General features: G+C 48.3%; 6 protein-coding genes and 1 pseudogene across 7 annotated transcripts; all 7 read left to right on the plus strand.

Annotated features, from left to right (window-relative positions):
• Positions 1 to 656: 656 nt before the first annotated feature.
• On the plus strand, positions 657 to 1598 carry TEOVI_000019000 (dihydroorotate oxidase; the record flags this gene model as incomplete). The annotated part of the gene is made up of 1 exon (XM_067220965.1): positions 657 to 1598. One exon carries the CDS (start codon positions 657 to 659, stop codon positions 1596 to 1598), a length of 942 nt encoding a protein of 313 aa, XP_067077066.1.
• A 999-nt stretch (positions 1599 to 2597) lies between these two features.
• TEOVI_000019100 (uncharacterized protein) lies at positions 2598 to 4325 on the plus strand (the record flags this gene model as incomplete). The annotated part of the gene is made up of 1 exon (XM_067220966.1): positions 2598 to 4325. One exon carries the CDS (start codon positions 2598 to 2600, stop codon positions 4323 to 4325), a length of 1728 nt encoding a protein of 575 aa, XP_067077067.1.
• Positions 4326 to 4905: 580 nt separating this feature from the next.
• TEOVI_000019200 (XRN 5'-3' exonuclease N-terminus, putative) lies at positions 4906 to 7581 on the plus strand (the record flags this gene model as incomplete). The annotated part of the gene is made up of 1 exon (XM_067220967.1): positions 4906 to 7581. One exon carries the CDS (start codon positions 4906 to 4908, stop codon positions 7579 to 7581), a length of 2676 nt encoding a protein of 891 aa, XP_067077068.1.
• Positions 7582 to 8341: 760 nt separating this feature from the next.
• Positions 8342 to 9916, plus strand: TEOVI_000019300:pseudogene (annotated as a pseudogene). The gene has a single exon. A coding segment is annotated over exon 1 (1575 nt).
• Positions 9917 to 11889: 1973 nt separating this feature from the next.
• TEOVI_000019400 (uncharacterized protein) lies at positions 11890 to 14085 on the plus strand (the record flags this gene model as incomplete). Its single annotated transcript, XM_067220968.1, has 1 exon — positions 11890 to 14085. One exon carries the CDS (start codon positions 11890 to 11892, stop codon positions 14083 to 14085), a length of 2196 nt encoding a protein of 731 aa, XP_067077069.1.
• A 493-nt stretch (positions 14086 to 14578) lies between these two features.
• Positions 14579 to 16801, plus strand: TEOVI_000019500 (uncharacterized protein; the record flags this gene model as incomplete). Its single annotated transcript, XM_067220969.1, has 1 exon — positions 14579 to 16801. One exon carries the CDS (start codon positions 14579 to 14581, stop codon positions 16799 to 16801), a length of 2223 nt encoding a protein of 740 aa, XP_067077070.1.
• Positions 16802 to 17376: 575 nt separating this feature from the next.
• Positions 17377 to 18291, plus strand: TEOVI_000019600 (uncharacterized protein; the record flags this gene model as incomplete). The annotated part of the gene is made up of 1 exon (XM_067220970.1): positions 17377 to 18291. The coding sequence occupies one exon, from the start codon at positions 17377 to 17379 to the stop codon at positions 18289 to 18291; it is 915 nt and encodes a 304-aa protein (XP_067077071.1).
• Between the last annotated feature and the right edge of the window lie 110 nt (positions 18292 to 18401).

The following is an 18401-nucleotide window of genomic DNA, read 5'->3' on the forward strand; positions in this document are numbered from 1 at the left end:
GGAGCGTCGGCCTCCAGTGGAGCGAATTATTAATATTCGGAAGGCAAATGATCGCATCAATATCTTGGATGTTGGCAAGAGGGTCGGCAGCTGAAATGGTTTAGTGACCGGTTTCCCTTTAATTTTTTTATTCGTGACTTAGCTACAAGCAGGTGGGAGAAAGATAAAAGAAAATGGGGGATCACACAACGACCATGAAGGTTCCTGCCACCAAGCGCAACCGAGTAGTTACGTGAGAGTTACAAGTTGTTAGTGAGCGGTAGCTTAACAATCCACACCCTTGTAACTTTTTAAAAGAAAAATAAAAGAGAAAACACCTGTTAGGGAATATTTCTTGACCTGACCACAGTTTCGTACATCTTTCCGTTGTCTACCTGGATACCACCCAAAATGCTTTGCGAATCATCCCGTTTTGCCTTTTTTTTCTTTTTTAATTTGTTCGCTTTGAGCCATTGATTCTTCGGTTTTGACCAATAATTATCAAACATCCCAAGGGGAACACTAACGGGGAAAAGAGTTAAGGGGAAGAGGCACTTAAAGGAAGTACACAACATTTGTCGATATTGAAACGAAACGAGGGAGTCAGTACATCCACGCAACTGAGTGAGGTGTGGTAGTAGTGCAACCGTAAACGCATACGCAAAGGGAAAAGTAACATGAGTTTGAAAGTTAATATTCTCGGACATGAGTTTTCCAACCCGTTTATGAATGCTGCGGGAGTTCTCTGCACAACAGAGGAGGACTTGCGTCGCATGACGGAGAGCGAAAGTGGTTCACTTATTGGAAAGAGTTGCACACTCGCCCCTCGTACGGGTAATCCTGAGCCACGCTATTTTGGTTTGCCACTAGGGAGTATTAACTCAATGGGGCTTCCAAACCTTGGTGTCGACTTTTATTTGAGTTATGCTGCACAGACGCACGATTACAGTAGGAAGCCGCTGTTCCTCTCCATGTCCGGCTTGTCTGTAGAGGAGAGCGTGGAGATGGTGAAGAAACTCGTTCCGATAACGAAGGAAAGGGGTACCATTCTTGAACTAAACCTCTCTTGCCCGAATGTACCTGGGAAACCACAGGTCGGATATGACTTTGACACAACACGTACGTATCTTCAGAAGGTGTCTGAGGCATACGGTTTACCGTTTGGGGTGAAGATGCCACCCTATTTTGATATTGCTCACTTTGACATGGCAGCCGCCGTGCTAAACGATTTTCCTCTCGTGAAGTTTATCACGTGTGTGAACAGTATCGGGAACGGCCTCGTCATCGATCCAGCCAACGAGACAGTCGTGATAAAACCTAAGCAGGGATTCGGTGGACTTGGAGGGAAATACATTCTCCCAACTGCACTAGCGAATGTGAATGCCTTTTTCCGTCGTTGCCCCGACAAGTTGGTGTTCGGATGTGGCGGTGTTTACAGTGGAGAAGAAGCTTTTCTACACATCCTCGCCGGTGCCTCTATGGTACAAGTCGGCACTGCTCTGCATGATGAAGGTCCCATCATGTTTGCTCGACTCAACAAGGAACTGCAAGAAATTATGACAAACAAGGGGTATAAAACCCTTGATGAGTTCCGCGGACGCGTGAAGACAATGAATTGAGGCATACATGGGTGTTGATCAGCATGCAATTACGCTTAAGAACGTACACACCGACGGGTATGGGCTTGTAACAAGGCATACAAAATGCGTTATTGAGTCTAACATTCTCTGATATAATGTTTAAGTACGAAAACGAGTTAAGGGACGAATTGCGCCGATATGACAAAATGTTCTGCCTCATTATTTCTTACTCTGTAGGGCCACAATTATCCCTCTTTACACATCTTTTCGTGGTTCTTTCTCCCATTTTTCCCCGTTTTGAATTGTTGTGTTAATGGAAAATTGTGCCCCTTGTGAAAGTGGATGCAGAGCAATAAAAAGCATTACATCTCCGATGAAGGTAAGGGGCGAACTATTGACGTCTGGCTTGTGAATGGCGTATCTCTAACTTGTGTCTTTCTCGTCCTCTCCATGCCTTTACCTTTGGCACACCTCTATCTTCTTTGTTAGCCCTTAAAACCGTTTTCCCCCTTCTTCATCTATAAGTTAGTTGTGCACTCAGCACTATTCGTGCAGAATGTAGCTTCTAGTTATGCGCCAGCTTCTCTTTTTATCCAATTTCGTGTACCGACAGCACATCTTCCTATCTTTCACCACGGGGGTTGAAGGTGTTATCGTCGCCACAAGCTTTGCAGATGTTTTACCGCTGTTCCGTGAATTATTTGCGATTGAATGGGAAGCGGAAGGATAGTGGTATTATATCTGTTTTTATTTCTTAACGAATATTTGATTGTGTTAGGGAAAGGGTGGATGCCTCAGTGTCAACTTTCGGCCGGTTGTGTGGTGACACGCCAGCTCCGCTGAATATTTTACATAGCCTTTGCTGCATCGGGTGCCTCATGTGTATACACGGGTCTTACAATGATGTTTTTTGTTTCTTTCATCATAATTATCAATAAACTCAATGTATTTACCTGTATTTCTTTTAATTGCTTTTTCCTGATTACATTTTTTTTTTGGTGGTACAAGGGGGTATCAGAAACCTTTTTAGAAATCCTGATGCATGGAGCTTCAGTCGGAGCCACTACTTCGATGCTGTCAGCCGCGGTCGAGTTGGGAACCAGTCAGAGACAGTTGATGCGAACCAGGTGTTTTCGTTCCGCTTTGCGCTGTGGCTTCAGGGCGGTGCCGCCCCTCTTGTTTACCGATTGCTCGCAATTTCTGCAGCAGCAACGCAATGCAAGTAGCTTTAATAAGTTTGAGGCGGTCTCCTATGCGGGTCGTTCTCGCAATGTGGCTAATGCTTTTAACCCACTAGAGTTAAATTTGTTTGACGATCCGACTGGTGGCCTTACTGCTGGTCCTGCGGAGGAGCTTCCATCTACTGATATCGCGAGCCAGGTCCGGCTTTGTGTTGCCACATACTCTCGTCATCACTATTACCTGCTCTTCACGCCTTTTGTAGACGTTATGTCGATTGTTTTCCAACTTGGTTTGGCTCCGAATGTGGCGCGGCCTGGTGAAGTGATGGCTCGATGGTTCACAGATGCTGTGGCAACATTACAGAACCCTTCTTGTATGGAAGAGGTGATGGGGTCGAAAGCATGGCAACGACTCTGCGAGGGACTTGATAAATTCTATGAAGATGTGGAACCGGTAATGCCGCTTACCGCTGCTGTGCGAAAACACGGGCTACCGGAGAACTTGTTGGTACCTTTCATGAGACAACTTGCTATGGATTTGTTGCTACCGGCGCGCAGGCGAGGAGTTGTGGAGATCTTACCAGGGTTGATATTAGGTCTTGCTAACGGAAGAGCACCTCCGGAACTTGGGTTTCCGGAGGCTGCGGGAGCAGCCGCATCGACGTCCACAGCGTTAAAGGGTGCTGCTGAGGAGCTGCAACGAAAGCGAGCCACCATGGCGGCAGATCTCTTCCTTGGTGTAGGGCAGGAAACGGGAAACACGGACTTTGCCTACCTTGGTATTCAGCTCCTGCGCGCAAACGACATCGCAGTCCCTTTCCCAAAGCAAAAGCAACTGACCAATGTTTTTTCCGCTGCAACAAGAATTCAAACAGATTGGCAGATGCGGGTGAGTGGCCAACTTATGGAGGTGCTGCCCAAATGGATGGATTACTACAAAACGGTGTATAGCGACAACATGCGTGCCATCAAGAAGTTACACGAGAAAAGTGAGACGATACCGGAGCGGGGTAACATCAAAAATCCCGCTGCTTCTCGGGGTAATAAACAATCGCAGCAAACCCAAAAAGAGGGAGACGAATCTGACGAAACACGGTGCACCGACGTTGGAAGTGACAATGGCGATGATGGTATGCACGACTACTTCACAAGCAACCGGAGGGAAAACATTGCTCGTGTTGCCGATCTAGAGAGTCGTATTGAGGAGTGCGTACGGAAGAGAGACATTGAGTGGCGTGACGACGGTGATCAATTGTATGGTCGGTTCAAGCGGAAGAAGTCCCTGGCTGCTGGAGGGTCTTTAAAAAATGACGTGACTAGTGAAGACGTGGCGGAAGGAAAGGATCAATCTAGTGCAAAAGTGGTTGACGCGGAAGGTTTGGTTAAGGCGCAGAGGCAGACAAATATGGATTTGGGGGATGAGGATTGCGCTGATGTCGCTTCTAGGTTCAGGGTTTCCACCAATCAGGCACCACCTGAGCACTTAAAAAAAGGTATGGCTGAAGACAACGCGTTCAAGAGCGCCTCGAAATACATTAGGGGAACTATTAACAGTTGCGAAGAGGAAGAGATATGGGAACTGTAAGCCCTTTAAATGAATTTTTTTATGTGTGTGTATATGCTCGTGTAAAGTGTGGACAGCCGTATCTCAGGGCACTAAAACTATTCGTCTTTTTTTTTCAGTGCCCGCGTTGATTCTTTGTTGTAATGGTGTCCCTACTGATAATCTGTGTGTTTACATTTCATAAGAACCTTCATGGCGACGTACAACGGATAAATTTCCGATTTCGACCGTATGTGCCACTGTTAATGTGTATTTTAGACAGTCCGAATAATGTTGTCCACCATGCATCACCGCGTACCAGCGTTTGCACGGGGAATCAGTGTTTAGTTCTCCAGTTATATCGCTTGGGTAAAGAGTCGTGGAAATTTATTCGTCACACTTCCATTTATTTGGTATATGTAAATATGCATACACGTAATCTTCTCTTGTGGCATGTTATGTTTTTTTTTTGCCTCTTTAGGATTCCTCCACGGTAGTGCAAACTGCGACTTGAGTGCACGGATAACAGTACGCAAATAACAGCGGTTATAGTGAGCGAAGGCGTGAGGAAATCCCAACTGACACAGTGCACGTTTGCCGCTTAGCCGGGTCGCCAAGGTAAATGGGGATAATAGGTCTGCGCAAATTCATTGATTCCTCATCGTGTTCGAAACTCCTTCATATTGATACGCAAGACGAGGATGAAGAGACTTTACAGCGCCCACCAGAACGGAATCTGTCGAGGGCCTCAAGCACACTGCAGGATGAATACCAGGGGATTGAAGGTCCTGTGCTCTGCTCAAGTGATACCGTTACGCCACACGCGGATCATGTTTTAGTTGATTTGAACTGTATTGTTCACTCCAGTCTTAGAAAAAGTACTGTCAGCGGCGATGTGAGCGCGTCTGGTGTCGCCTCCATGACGAAGCGCGATCTTATACAAGCGGTGCTGCAACGCCTGCGGTTTCTACTTACGCGTGTAGTTGTTCCAACTGTCTCTCTGACAATTTGCATTGATGGCCCCGCACCGTACGCCAAGTTGGGCACCCAACGAATGCGCAGGCGTCAAGTTGGACTTCTCGACACCAGTAGTGCACAGCAGTTGTCCTCTCTTGCCATTACCCCGGGTTCGTTGCTTCTAGTTGAGTTGGAGAATGCGTTGGCGGCACAGTTTAAACTTCGCAACGGGAAAGGCTTCTTAGCGGAGTATGTTCCCGTTTTTCTTCATGGTTCGACGGTTGCCGGTGAGGGCGAAGCGAAAATCGCTCGGTCTCTCGCATTCCTCGCTTCGGGTGGTTTCGGGCGCCACTCGGAAGCTAGTCGTCGGTACAACCCTAATGATACCATAGTTGTTATTGGCAATGACATCGATCTCACGCTCACGTGTATTGGTGCCACTCAATATCACAATTTCTCCGTGTTAGGCCCATCGTCTATGCATTTGATAGATGTATCAACTCTTCTTTACCGTTGGCTCTACAGTGGCGTCTTAACGGAGAAGCAACAACTTCCTAGTTGCGGGGAGTTCCGGTTAACTGCACGCGAACTCGCATCAGTTCGCGTGGACTTTGTGTTTCTGTTTCTTCTTAATGGTGGTGATCACTATGCTGGGGCTGGGGAAGTGGCGCATATCTTGTGGCGTCGGTACCGCACCGTTCGCGGGGCTTCGAGCATGAAGCGCTCGCTTGTTTCTGAGGACCTCTGTTCTGTTGACGTTGATATGCTGGCCGACGTGTTGCAATCTGGTGAATATACCGGGGATGTGGACACGAAAGTCGGGATGCAACTTCTTAGGGCGACTCTCTGGTCACTACAAACGACGGTTTCTGGAGCATGCCCCGATTACCGTTTTGTTCCAAGAATATGCACTGATGCGGGGGGACCGCATCTCAACCATGTGCGGGCTGCAGTAGCTCACTGCCACCGTAAACGGCGACCTATTTCTTTTATTGCACGACAGACGTTTACGCGGTGTAGTAGCAGCGACCCCAAGGCTAATGCGCAACTCGTGGACGGCAATGAGAAGTCGCGTCCGCCGCTTCCACTAACGCCCCTGGAAACTCTGGTTGCTCTGATGCCCACAGAGGCATCACTGCCCACAAGCGTCGCAACTGCTCTCCGGTCATCCCGAAAGTTTGAGCACATCGCACACGTTCTTGTATCAAGTAATGATGCTCATGCCGTTGCCGACGCTGCTCGTGAGGCCGTAGAAGCCGCCGATGCATATCTAACGGCCAGCGAAAGATACTTGCGTGACTTCACAGACCCCGTTCAAATCAATGTTCCACAGAAAGCGAAACGTCTTTCCAGGCATGAGCAACACCGTATGCTGGCGACTACAGGGACGATTACCGTGGAGCAACCCATGCCAGTCGTGCGCCGCGTTCAGATGCCAGAGTCTTTTCGCTATCTCGGTGTGGATTATCCGACATACGTGAAGGATTTGATCTTCTTCTCCCCGTTGGATCTCTCTGCTTCTGGTGAAGCGGCAGTGGAAGAAGCGGAAATTTCTGTTGGTGCCGATACCAGCTGCCACACCACTGGCAACCCGTATTTGGGACACGAAAACAGCAGTTTCATAACTGATATCAAGCACGCTATCATCTCTCGTGATTGTGTGGCCGGCGTCTCAAAGACGCCTTCCAACATGCGTCGCGTGCCTGCCCACCCCAGTCTTCCTGAAGCTACGTCACTCAAGGAAGTGTGGGCGGGGAAGAAGCCGGCTAATGTTAAGCAGGCACATCGGGCTGAAGGTGCTGAGAGAAACCGACATGATGGGGCTATGAAAAATGGCACTAATCATCACAATGAAGGTAAAACCGTAACTGGAGAAAGTATGGAAGAGCTGAGGAGGCACTTCCTTCGCAAGAAAGACAAGGCCTTCGTCAAGGAAGTCAAGCAGTTCCTGGGAAGCGATGACTTTGATAAGGACTGGGTAGTGCGTGGCAGGAAGAAACCAGAGACACAAGGGAAGGAAAAGCTAGACGCGAAAAAAAATAACAAATCCGGGAAGAAGAATAGTGTGGTGAAAACTAAGGCTACCAAGCAAAGCAGTACAAAAGGAAACGTTAGGAAGAAGGTTAAAACGAATAAAAAGAAAAGGGGCAGTAAAGGTAAGCAGTCGACTCCAACACGGGGTGCCGAAATCTCGCAGGCTCCTGCAGAAGGTGACGTACCACCACTCAAGCGCAGCCGAGAGGATTCACAAACTGGTGGTGGCGAAAACACGCGGCACGATGACTCAAAACCACAGAGCCGAAACAAGCGACAGCGGAAGGTACAGGACCATCAAAGATGACTTTTATCTCTAACAGTGGCAAGGTGATCGTAGGTTGGAGGACAACTGCTCGAACTCGTGGCGGCTCTTGGTGAAGAGAGCGATTTCGCAGAACAAGTATAACGAGGTAAGTAAAAGAATTATTAAGGTTAACTGGTAAGCGTGCGGAGACGTGTTATCAACTTGCATCTTGTGGCGTGTTGTGCGGTTAGTGAGCAGTGGCACGTATTGCCACCAGCGCTTCCTGCTTTCAGGGGAGAAGTAGTACCTTACACACGAATTTCGATTTGTTGATGTTACACGCACCGTTCCTTGCTCCACTTTGTTTCCAATTAAGGGGTTACAAAAAGCGTTCTTTCTTTCACCCTGCTTGTTTTTTTTTCCTGCGTTCTCTCTGATTTATTTTCGTTGGTGCTTTGCCCGCGAATTTGATGGGTTGTGCTGTTACAAAAAGTAGGTTAGGTGAAGGAACAAAATTAGAAAGGAAAAAAGAAGGCACTCAAGGGGAGGCGCAGGTAACTCTGCTGCGGGGGATTCTATGCGTGTGTGGCTGCTGATCACCTCCGTTTCACTAATAATTTATTAACTGAACTGTATTAGCAGACGAAAAAGCAATTGCGTAGAGTTGTTGTCGATCATCTTACGGGGGCAGCTGTGTGTGTACCGCGCACCTCTTGTATACTGTGTCATCGAACCGAACAAAAACACAAAGAGAAAAAAGAGAACACATTCACTTACACAAGGGAGGGAATCCTTGAGGAATCTATATATATATATATATATGTTCCCTAATACATCGCTGCGACCCGGTGGGGCAGCAAACATTGGCCTTCGAAGTAAGAAAACTGAGCTCTATGGAGGTGCGAGAGGCGCGAAACCCCTGTCTTCTGCATCATCGGTGTACGGCATGTCGGGTTCTAATGGCTCCAATTTGCCCCATGCCATCGGAGGGAGCGGCAGGATAACAAATGTTGGGTCAGGGTCACCACCAATCTCTCAAGTCCTTCCTGTAGGTGGCAACTCTCAACTTAGTAGCCTACGGGATGGCGATGTGGCCAAGTCAAACCCCGTCCGGTACAGAACTCCGCAGATGCAAATGATCGTAGCTGAACTGAGCGGTGCGCGGCAGGACGGGCCCATGCTTCGCTACCGAACCGATTTAGATAAACACGTTATTCACTTTGCATTTCGTCGATTTCCACGTAGTGTTGAAATTGTGGAGGATGAAGAAATTACAGCAGGTGACTGGCATTTCTTTTGGATGAGTGTTGGACGTGTGCGCAGTCTGTTTTCCTCCTCTGAGTATAGGTTGTCTGACTCTCAGATCATCAATCACTTTCCCAACCACTACGAGTTGACACGAAAGGACCTCATGTACAAAAATATCAAAAAGTACATAAAGGATCCTAACAACGTACAGTTGAGGATGCCGTATAGCTTACCGGAGCAACTCGCCAATGGTGGGGACAATGTGACATACTTGCGATTTGCTGACTGTGTTCCCATCACATACAACATTCCGAACGATCTTGCGATGTTTGAGGAGGAGTTCCGTCGGCAACCCGGCTCCACGTGGATAGTGAAACCCACATCCCGCTCTCAGGGCCGTGGAATTTTCCTTATCAATCGCCTTTCACAGCTGAAAAAGTGGCTTAAGGAGCGGAAGGAGTTGGATGAATTTGAGGGCGTAATGATGATGAACAGTTTTGTGGTATCCAAGTACATCAGGGACCCTTTGCTGATCGGCGGGAAAAAATTTGACCTGCGCCTGTATGTCCTTGTTACTTCCTTCAAACCATTGGTGGCCTACCTGCATGATCAGGGATTTGCACGGTTCTGCGCGACACGGTATGTTGCTAATGCGTTGAGTGATGAGGATCTATGCTCCCACCTCACCAACGTTGCTTTACAAAAGGGTGAGAAAGAATATAACGCCTCGCATGGAGGTAAGTGGACGTTGGCAAATCTCCTACTTTTCATTCAAGGTCGTTTTGGTGCGGCTGCTGCCGACTGGTTGATGCATGGCATTGAGTTTGTTATCTACCATAGTCTTCGTGCACTGGAATCTGTGATGTTCAACGATCGCCACTGTTTTGAGTTATATGGGTACGACATATTAGTTGACTCGCAACTTCGACCACATCTTATTGAAGTAAACTCGTCACCGTCGCTGTCTACGACAACCGTCTCCGATCGACTACTTAAGGAGGAGGTATTGCAAGACGTTCTGCAGGTGGTTTTCCCACCCGATTTTCCATCGAACAACGCAATGCCGTACTGGGAGTATCGCTTGCGGGCGGATTTAACCACCGCACTGCCAACTGGATTTCGACTTTTGCAAGTAGGAGAGTGCTGAAGACAAGGGGATGTGGCTTATTTCGGTGCTAAACCATATTATTCCTGTTCTCCTTCTTCATTCCTCCACCTCGTGGATCAGTGGAGACGTTAGGGGGTGGAGCAGGCGTGTCAGACAAGAGTGTGTGCTTTCACTATTTTCATGATACGTTGTGTTAACACGTGTTACTCCGACATGTGTATAACATTTTTTTTTTAATCTTTAACTCGCTATTCGCCTGAGCATCGCAGAGAAAGCCGCAACCTTGAGGAAATTGTTTTGAATATTACAACCCAAGCGATAGAGTGCTCAACGAAACGATGAAAGGAAGTAAGGCAACGCAGTTTTGGGGGTTGGTGGGTACGGGCCAATCAAGACGACTTAACATTTCTTGTACAAGTGATGCATCCCGCAATTAACTTTTCTGCCTCCACTTAACAGGTCAGAGAAGCCGGCGCTCGTATGCCGAACTTCGTCATGTGAAGTTACTCGGAACGGGCCCGACCCGCGACAATCGACATTTAGGTGCATTGCACCCAACCTAATCGTCGCTTGCGGTTATTATTGTGGCGTGTGATGACGGTGACTAGATCGCAACCTTTCAATTGTTTTTCATCCGTTTGTGTTGGGTCCCGTGCTGAGTCTCCAAAGGCGTAATCATGACAGCAACGTGTTGTCCTGTAGTGACATGCAAACCTGTTGGATATAACATCGTCACACGTTTGTGCTAAGGGCCGCCACTCATCTCGAAAAAATGGAGGTGTGGTGCCATATGTAAGTTTAGTCACTAAACAGCGAGATGAAACATCAACTGAAAGTTTGAAGTGCGTGCCCACTCGGCTTTAGGGAGAAGAAAAGGAACAGAGCGCATAGCTACATATTGCTTATTTCTGGAATTTCGTTTTGCAGTGGTCATATTTCTTGGTGTGACTACTATCTCGTCGCTGCCGCAGGTAAATTTGAGGTGCGAGGGAAGGAGACATGAAGGGGAAAGGACATGTGATAGATAATGGAAAGGTACCGGGTATATTACCAAACGCACTTGAAGGAGAGGGTAAGCACATTCAGTCCTTCTCCTCCCAGTTGCATGTAATGATCTTCAGGGGGGAGGTATACGAGGAACCCTTCCTTACAACAATAGAGATGCCGTTGCGGCAGAGAAACCATTGTACAGTAGCAACTGCACGCCCAAATGTATCCCGCTTCCGTCGTCCCGTTCACCGTGTATTGCGCGGTCACGTACAAATGCAAGACAGCGGGTTCTTTTCTTCGGCACCGGCCAAGTGATAAACTCTGGCTCAGGAGGTGGAGTGTGAAGGATGGGGAAGTTTGTAGATATCCATAACTTCGCCCTCACTTCATCTGTTACTTTCTTCTAACTTCTTGTGTCGCGCCAGCTTCCCACGGACGAGGGTTGTTAATGACGCTAGAGTACCGAAAAGTCGTGAACCTCATCTGCGGGAAGGGTGTGGTTGGGCCACAGGGAAATGATCACCGTACCCGTAATGCACGACGGTGAGTGGCAGCCTTTTTGAACGAGTACATGCATGTTCTGAGTGAGTATAGCAAGAGACATATTCTGGCACTTCTTCTTTTGTGTATTCAACGCCCGGGTGGTAGCGTAGTCTATCTCATAAAACATGATTTAAAGAAGTTTTCTCGATGTTAGTTGCGTTTTTTTTTGTGTTGTTATCTCTCTGATGCCAACACTCAGTTTCGGTCACTGCGTTATACATTTCTGTACGTAATCTTTGCTCTCACACTCGGCATCGTGACTTAGCTGAATGAGGGCGGTTCTCGTTTCGCTATGCTTACTTTGATGCCGAGGTGCGTTGTTGTGAAATTGATACGCCGCCCGTATATGAGTTAGTGTTAAATTACTTCTTTACCTTTCCTCAACTCTCCGTCGTTTAAAATGCTAATAGGAAGGGAGGTAAGTTCTTACATTGACCCCCTTCTGTGGCGTAGGTTTAATTGGGGTCCAACCGTGGGCGATGAGGCGCTGCGGGAATGATCGTGCGGTGGCACTGCTGAGAGCAACTACGGAGGCCATGCGTCTCGTGAAGCTAAAGTTAAGCCCAGATCGTACACGAAATGAAGAAATACAAGACAGACAGAATGCATTTGTGTGGTCAGACGAGCACATCTTCCGACCACACCAGCACTTCACTCACGACCCGTGCAGTTGGAGCCGATCATTGGAACAGAGTATGAAGAAACAGCGAAAATTATCGATGGTGGAGCGGCTGCGTTCGTTGGAGCAGCGCCAATTGGAGGAAAAGCAGTCGGCAAGTGCTACTGCCGGTGGATCGAGTAAATGTGCCAATCATATGGATGGCGAAAAGGCGGAGGGACCTCGGTTTTATGGTGCTGTTGGGGATTCTGAGGACTTAAAAGAATATGTCGCGAACGAGGACTACTTTTATACAATGCAACAGGAGGAAAAACCAAATGACCCTCCTCTGCAGGAGCTTGTCGATGAAGTGCAAAGTCTCCACGTACTCTTATCATCACCGAGATATGAGGACACTCCACTGGCAACGGTAGAGCGCCTACAGTGTGCGTACAGTGAAGCACTTCGATGCGTGTTTGACCGTGTGCGTAACGCCAGTGTGGGGAAAACGATGAGTTGCAACGCGCTACTTTTTTCTTGGAGTCTGCTGCTTCAAGGGGTGCCTGCGTTGCTAGAGTCACTTGCAGAAAAGCGAACTGAAGAGTGTCTGGTTAGGGCTTTGAGTACCGTGCACGAAGCCCTCAACATAGTTCTGCAAGAATTCAATCGAATTACACATTCTAAAGAGAGGGTTGAGTTGCTCCCACTTGAGGGGTGGATTGAGTCTCTCGATGTCGTCACCCATCCGCTCACCAACAAGGATTATACGAGTTTAAAAGGCAATATAAGATTACCTGAGTCGTCATTCAACCCCCAATGCAAACTCGACAGCGCCACGGTGGAGTTTGTCCACTCCCGCGCTATACAAGCGGCTGCAATAAGGATGATAGAAAACGACCAGTCAGATGTGGAAACTGAACCACTGGACCCGTACCATCTCTATATTCTTCTACGGTGCATGGTGCGCCTGGCAGAGAAGGGGGTCAATGACTCCCATATTCATCGTGCTGCGCTGCTCACGGGAATGGTGGGTGAGAGGATTTTTTCTCCTCTTGAACGAACTGTAGCGCCCCCTCGTCGTTACTCGTTGCGCCATGCGCTTCTGGGGAAGCAACTGCGCGACGCATCGAAACCCCACGCGATCCCACTTGATGTGTGTGCACCGCCAGGCGGAGTGAAAAAGCCGCCAACGGCTGCCGACGATGTGCTCCTCCTCACTCGCGCTTGCACGTTACTAATGAAAGTTGCCACTAATGTGTTACCCCAAACTAAGTTTAAGGTGTTGGAAACAGTTGATACGGTGTTGAAGACATTGTCATATGCACCAAACTACGACCTTAGCACCGCTGATACTGTGATTTTTTCGAATATGGTGTTGGAAGAACTTCATCATGTGGACGAAGCGAGCGCAACAGATCGGCACCTCCGCGTTCTTCTGCTTCTATCGCGACTGCGGTTGTCGATGTGCGCAGACCGTAGTGCTCTGAGTCATTTGTTAAGTTGCCTATGCAACCTGTTGCCTCCTCACTCTATTCAGCAAGACAAGCTTCGGGAGTGGAAACGACTTCGTGGACTTGTCATGCGGCATTTACTTTATTCTGTACGGGGCGAGGAGGTCGAGCAACATTACACAAGAGTGCTCAAGTCATCTGAAACATGGGTAGAACATTTAGCGTTCGGGCAGTACAGTGGTGGCTTACCCCTATCCCTCTGGTTGGAAGCTTGTCACATATATTTAACAGCAGGGAGGAAGTTGACAGTTTCATGCGCTGAAGCTCTCATTACACTGCGTGGGCGCTGCAAAGATGGTGGTGTGCTTCGCAGTTCCAATTCTGCTGGTGTTTGTCCGCTGGATTTTGTTTCAGTGACCCTTTTAGCGCAACTACTCGAAGTTGTTTCGCATGGGTGCTGCTCCGCTGATGACCTCGTTGCCTCCCCGGTTGCATGGGATAAGGTGAGACAGACAATCCAAGGGGCAATTGGGGAGGATGAAAATACAATACAGCTGTTGCGGGCTGGACGCCTTTGTGTGGCGGACAGGCAAGCTACAGGGAGTTTGGTTACGACGTATCCTTAAACTATCAGGGGATTGCAACTCGCTTTCGAACTCTCCCATCGCACAACCAGTGAATGCCTCCTGACACTACCGTGAAAAAAAATCATGCACATTTTTGTTGAACACGTGATGACAACTTGGTATTCTGTGTGTGTGTGTGTGTGTGTGTGTGTGTGTGTGTAGCGTGCATCTTTGCTGTATAAACATTTTGAAATTTTTTTTTGGTATCGTTGGTTTCCCCCATTTTTGTTCCTTTTTCGAATTTCTTTATCTCCATATCCACTCAGGGAGTGTGTGCAACGGCATTCTTTTTGGTATCTTGTTGCGCACAGCGACGTTATCGAAAAAATGGGTGAACGAAACTTGGCTATTTTCCTTTAAAAAACGAGTGGGTACACACACACACACACAAAGAGAACTCATACATATTTCAAAAGTGTTAAAACATCGATCAATTAACCTGTTTCCCCTTTCTCGTTCTGGAACTTTACCATAGGGCACTGTTGTTTTCCGTATGGTCGGCAGCGCATCGCGGTCGTGCGGTACGGACATGGTGAACGATGCGGAAATGTATGGTGGTAGCGAGAACCAACCCCAAAACAGTTCTAATGCGGTAACTGATTCCACGCCTAAGTTGTCCCGGTGGCCTGATGGTACGACGTTTGAGGGGCCACTTGTTGATGGTGTGCCTGAGGGTCACGGGACCTGCGTGTATAAGTCCGGCTGCGTGTGTGTGGGAAGTTTTAGTCGCGGTTGCGTCGAGGGGCCGGCGGAGGCGCTACTGCCGTGTGGTGCGTTCTTCGTTGGTAACTTCTGCCGCTCTGCTGCGCACGGTCATGGTGTTTTGCTTCAAAATGGGAGATTGGTACGTGGGGAGTGGCGCGACGGGGTGTTGGTTCGCCGAACGTTGGAAAATGTTAATGACGCGCGGGATGTTCAGTTTTATACGCGTGTCATCGCAAAGCTGTGTCACCGTGTTGAGGAACTCAATGGTACGATCGAACGAGACTCTTCTTCAGTATTTCAGCAAACAAGCAATAGCGGCCTGTGTATCAGAGAGCCAATTGTGCTTTTGAGGGATGAGCAGCAGCAGGAGAGGGACGCAGTCCAAACAAGGCGATGGGCAAGGGTTGCCACTCAGAGCCCTCCCTACATGAGGAATGAGCCCCATGGTGCAGGGATGCCACCCCTCGCGCGGGAGCCGGACATCTCGCCTCGCTTCGATCGCGGTAGTTTTTCGTCTTTAAACACACATAGACGGCAACCGACAGCTTTAGACTTAAATCAACTGACGTCCTTCGCGAGATCTGTGCTCGCTTCTGGGGCTTCGCAACAGGCAATATTCGCATCGGCGGCGCCTGCAGCAAATGAGTTCTTTTCGCCAACTAGATACTTGCAGTGCTTCTTCATAATGCTTTTTCCATTTATATCACTGCCCCAGTTCTCCTTCTCGCCCATCCGCCGCGTCATGTTGAAGATGGAGAGGGAATTTGTTGTGAGTGGTGCGTTTCTCTTCCGGTCGTTTAACGTACCCATTTACACCCTTACCTTCAGCACAATAGCTACCTGCTGCCTCATCGCCACAGTTGTAATAGTTTCCCTAAAAGTGGAGCTTGGACCGGTAACTGAGGGGAAGGTTACTCTGGAGGAGTTGTTTATTCCGTGCATTCTTTGGGTGGCTCAGTCAGCTCTTTACGCCGCCTATAATAGTTACGTGCGTGTGGCTCATGCGTTAGAAAGGTTGGACCGCCGTTTGACCCCTCAGTTGTACGCGTGTGCCGCGGGGATTGTAAATACGAAAGCGAAGGTGTGCATTTTTACGTGGGATGATGAAGGACGTCGTGTAGTGACCAACGTACACTATCGGTACCGATGGTTAGGAGAATCTCTGTTCGTTGGTATTCTGTTTAGCTTAGCTGGGCCCCTAACTCGGGTAAGTTACAAACAACCTATGTTTGGATATACAAAGTACGAAGTGTCTGCGCTGGTTCTTATTTCAGCATCTGTCTTGGTGTTTGCAGCTATGGTAACGTTCAACGCCCTCAAGTTGACTGACATGCAACGTCAGATCAAGGAACAGATGCGTGCGTTAACACACTTAGCGTACGTTGAAGGGAAGAGTGTGATGCATCCCAGTGAGCATCTGCTGCAACGATTTAACCTTGATGAACCCTTCAATGTAAGCGATATTTTCAATGGGGTTTCCGGTTGGTATGTGATACGATCCGTTGTCGTGTACGCGGCATCGTGCTCAAACCATGCGGCACGTGGCCTTGCCATGAGCGTGTTCTTTATGCTTGTAAACTCATGCTTTCTAGTGACCGCGTTGGATATGATTTGCATGCTTTCCTTCCATTACAATGATCTGGGGAAGCGTTTTTCATGCATGCATGCGTATGGAGTGGTGACGTGCTCAGTATGGGGTATACTGCTCCTCCGCTACCTCTACAAGTGCGTCGAGACAGTTTGTGAGAGCGAGAGGCATCTTTACCTTCTTGATGTTGCCTCCCTATATCATCGTACGAGGTACAACAATGCCGAGGGATGTGCTGATATAATCACAACCTGCCGAAAAATGGTGAAGGCATATGAGCAACTGCCTTGCGTTTTCTTGTTCCCCATTACACCGTTCATCATCACGATTGTGGTCATTCTCTACATAGTAGCGTTGTTAATTGCTACGATACATGTGTACTTTGCGGCTGTAGCGCGATTTGCGGATACGGGAGGGAGATGAGAGTTCACTCCACCTGCATCTTCCGTCTCTTCTCACCGGGTGTTGACGAAAAGAACTGGAGGTAGATGGAGGGATACATGAGGATTTTTTCGAAATGTTTCAATTATCCTCACGGCACTGGGTTGCATTGTGTAGTGTACAGGTGATTATATGCGAACTCACGCATTCGTGAGGAAAGTTTTAGATGACAAACCAGCACCTTGGCGAATGTACGCGTTAAACTACTTCGACTCGTGGCGTTCTTTTCTTTTCATCTCCCCCTGTTGCTCAAACGTGATTTGAAAACTATTAACTTTATATTACAGTGCCTCGCTACAAATCTTGTTCCCTTTGTCGCCGGTTCAACACGGTGTGGCACACGAAGAAGAAATGACTTGTGTTTCGTTCACGGATGCGGCTGCAACATCTTTGCTGCTGTGCGTGGCTGCTGCGATTGTAATTGTACGGTCTCGTTCCTCTTTGGTTTTCCCATTGTTTAAATTATGTGTCACGTATGTTAATAAGCCGGAAAGACACAAATACAAACGAGCAGAAACGCGCACTAGCTGTTCCCTCGATTTGCTGAGTCCCAAACGATGATGACTGGGGGAGTCGTGGAAACTCTATGCGTAACGGGTCGTACCTTCTCACCTCAGGTGGCGGCGACTCTCTGGACGCACGGCATGGCACGGCGGCACTCGTCAAATGTGTGGGTGCCGGCGGAAATTATTGACCGACTTGGTTTGAAATTGTCAGGGACGAACCCTCCGGCTCCGGTCGGTGTCGATGCCGCGAATGGCCGGCGATTTTTTTACAATGCATCACAGTTGGAGTGCTCACAGGAGGAGTTGGTAGCGATGACTAAAAGTTTGCTGGAGGCCCGGCGTGGCATTGCGGAGGCCATTAATGGAGATACGCATCCGCTTAACACAAATGGTGAACCCTTCCCACTGGAGTTCGCTCAGCAGGCACGACTGCGAACGAAAACATATGAGACAGCAGTGCAAAGCCGGTTTTGGGCGACAGAGTATGAGGCGGCTTACATCTTTCGTAGCCCGTTCAAACCATCGTTCTTAACGCCCGAGAACGCAGTCACGGTTCGTGGTGGTGCGGTGTACCCCCGGCTTTGTTACTATAACGTTTGTGGCACACGTGATCCTAGCATCTTCAGTCATGAAACTTGTCGACGCTACCGCCCAGTTAATTACTATGGTCAACCGTATCCTGCAGCAACTTCCGTACAGATGAAAGCACTCTCCATTCAATATGGTTGCATGAATGACACACTGTGGGTATCGACCAGGCGTGCAGAGCGCGTAGGCGTTAAACTTCGCAGCGGTGTGAAACCATTGCTGTTTTGTGTAGAGGATATGACTTCCCTCGTAAATGTTGCGATGACGGAGGATCCGGATCGTTTGAAGAGGGACATCCTTTCATTCACACAGCACGGCGCAGTGAGTGGGGTTGCGTCGGCATTCACTCCAAAGAGTTTCTCACTACTCGCCTCGTAGGAGAAACCAAGTGCTTCAATCACCCCTTTAAGTATTGAAATTTTTAACATATCGCCTTTTGTGCTTATTTTATCGACTTTTTTGTTTTTTTTTTTTTTTGGGGGGGGGGG

This window comes from Trypanosoma equiperdum (assembly GCF_001457755.1).
Source record: "Trypanosoma equiperdum strain OVI genome assembly, contig: ctg_126, whole genome shotgun sequence".
NCBI classification, from domain to species: Eukaryota; Euglenozoa; class Kinetoplastea; order Trypanosomatida; family Trypanosomatidae; genus Trypanosoma; species Trypanosoma equiperdum.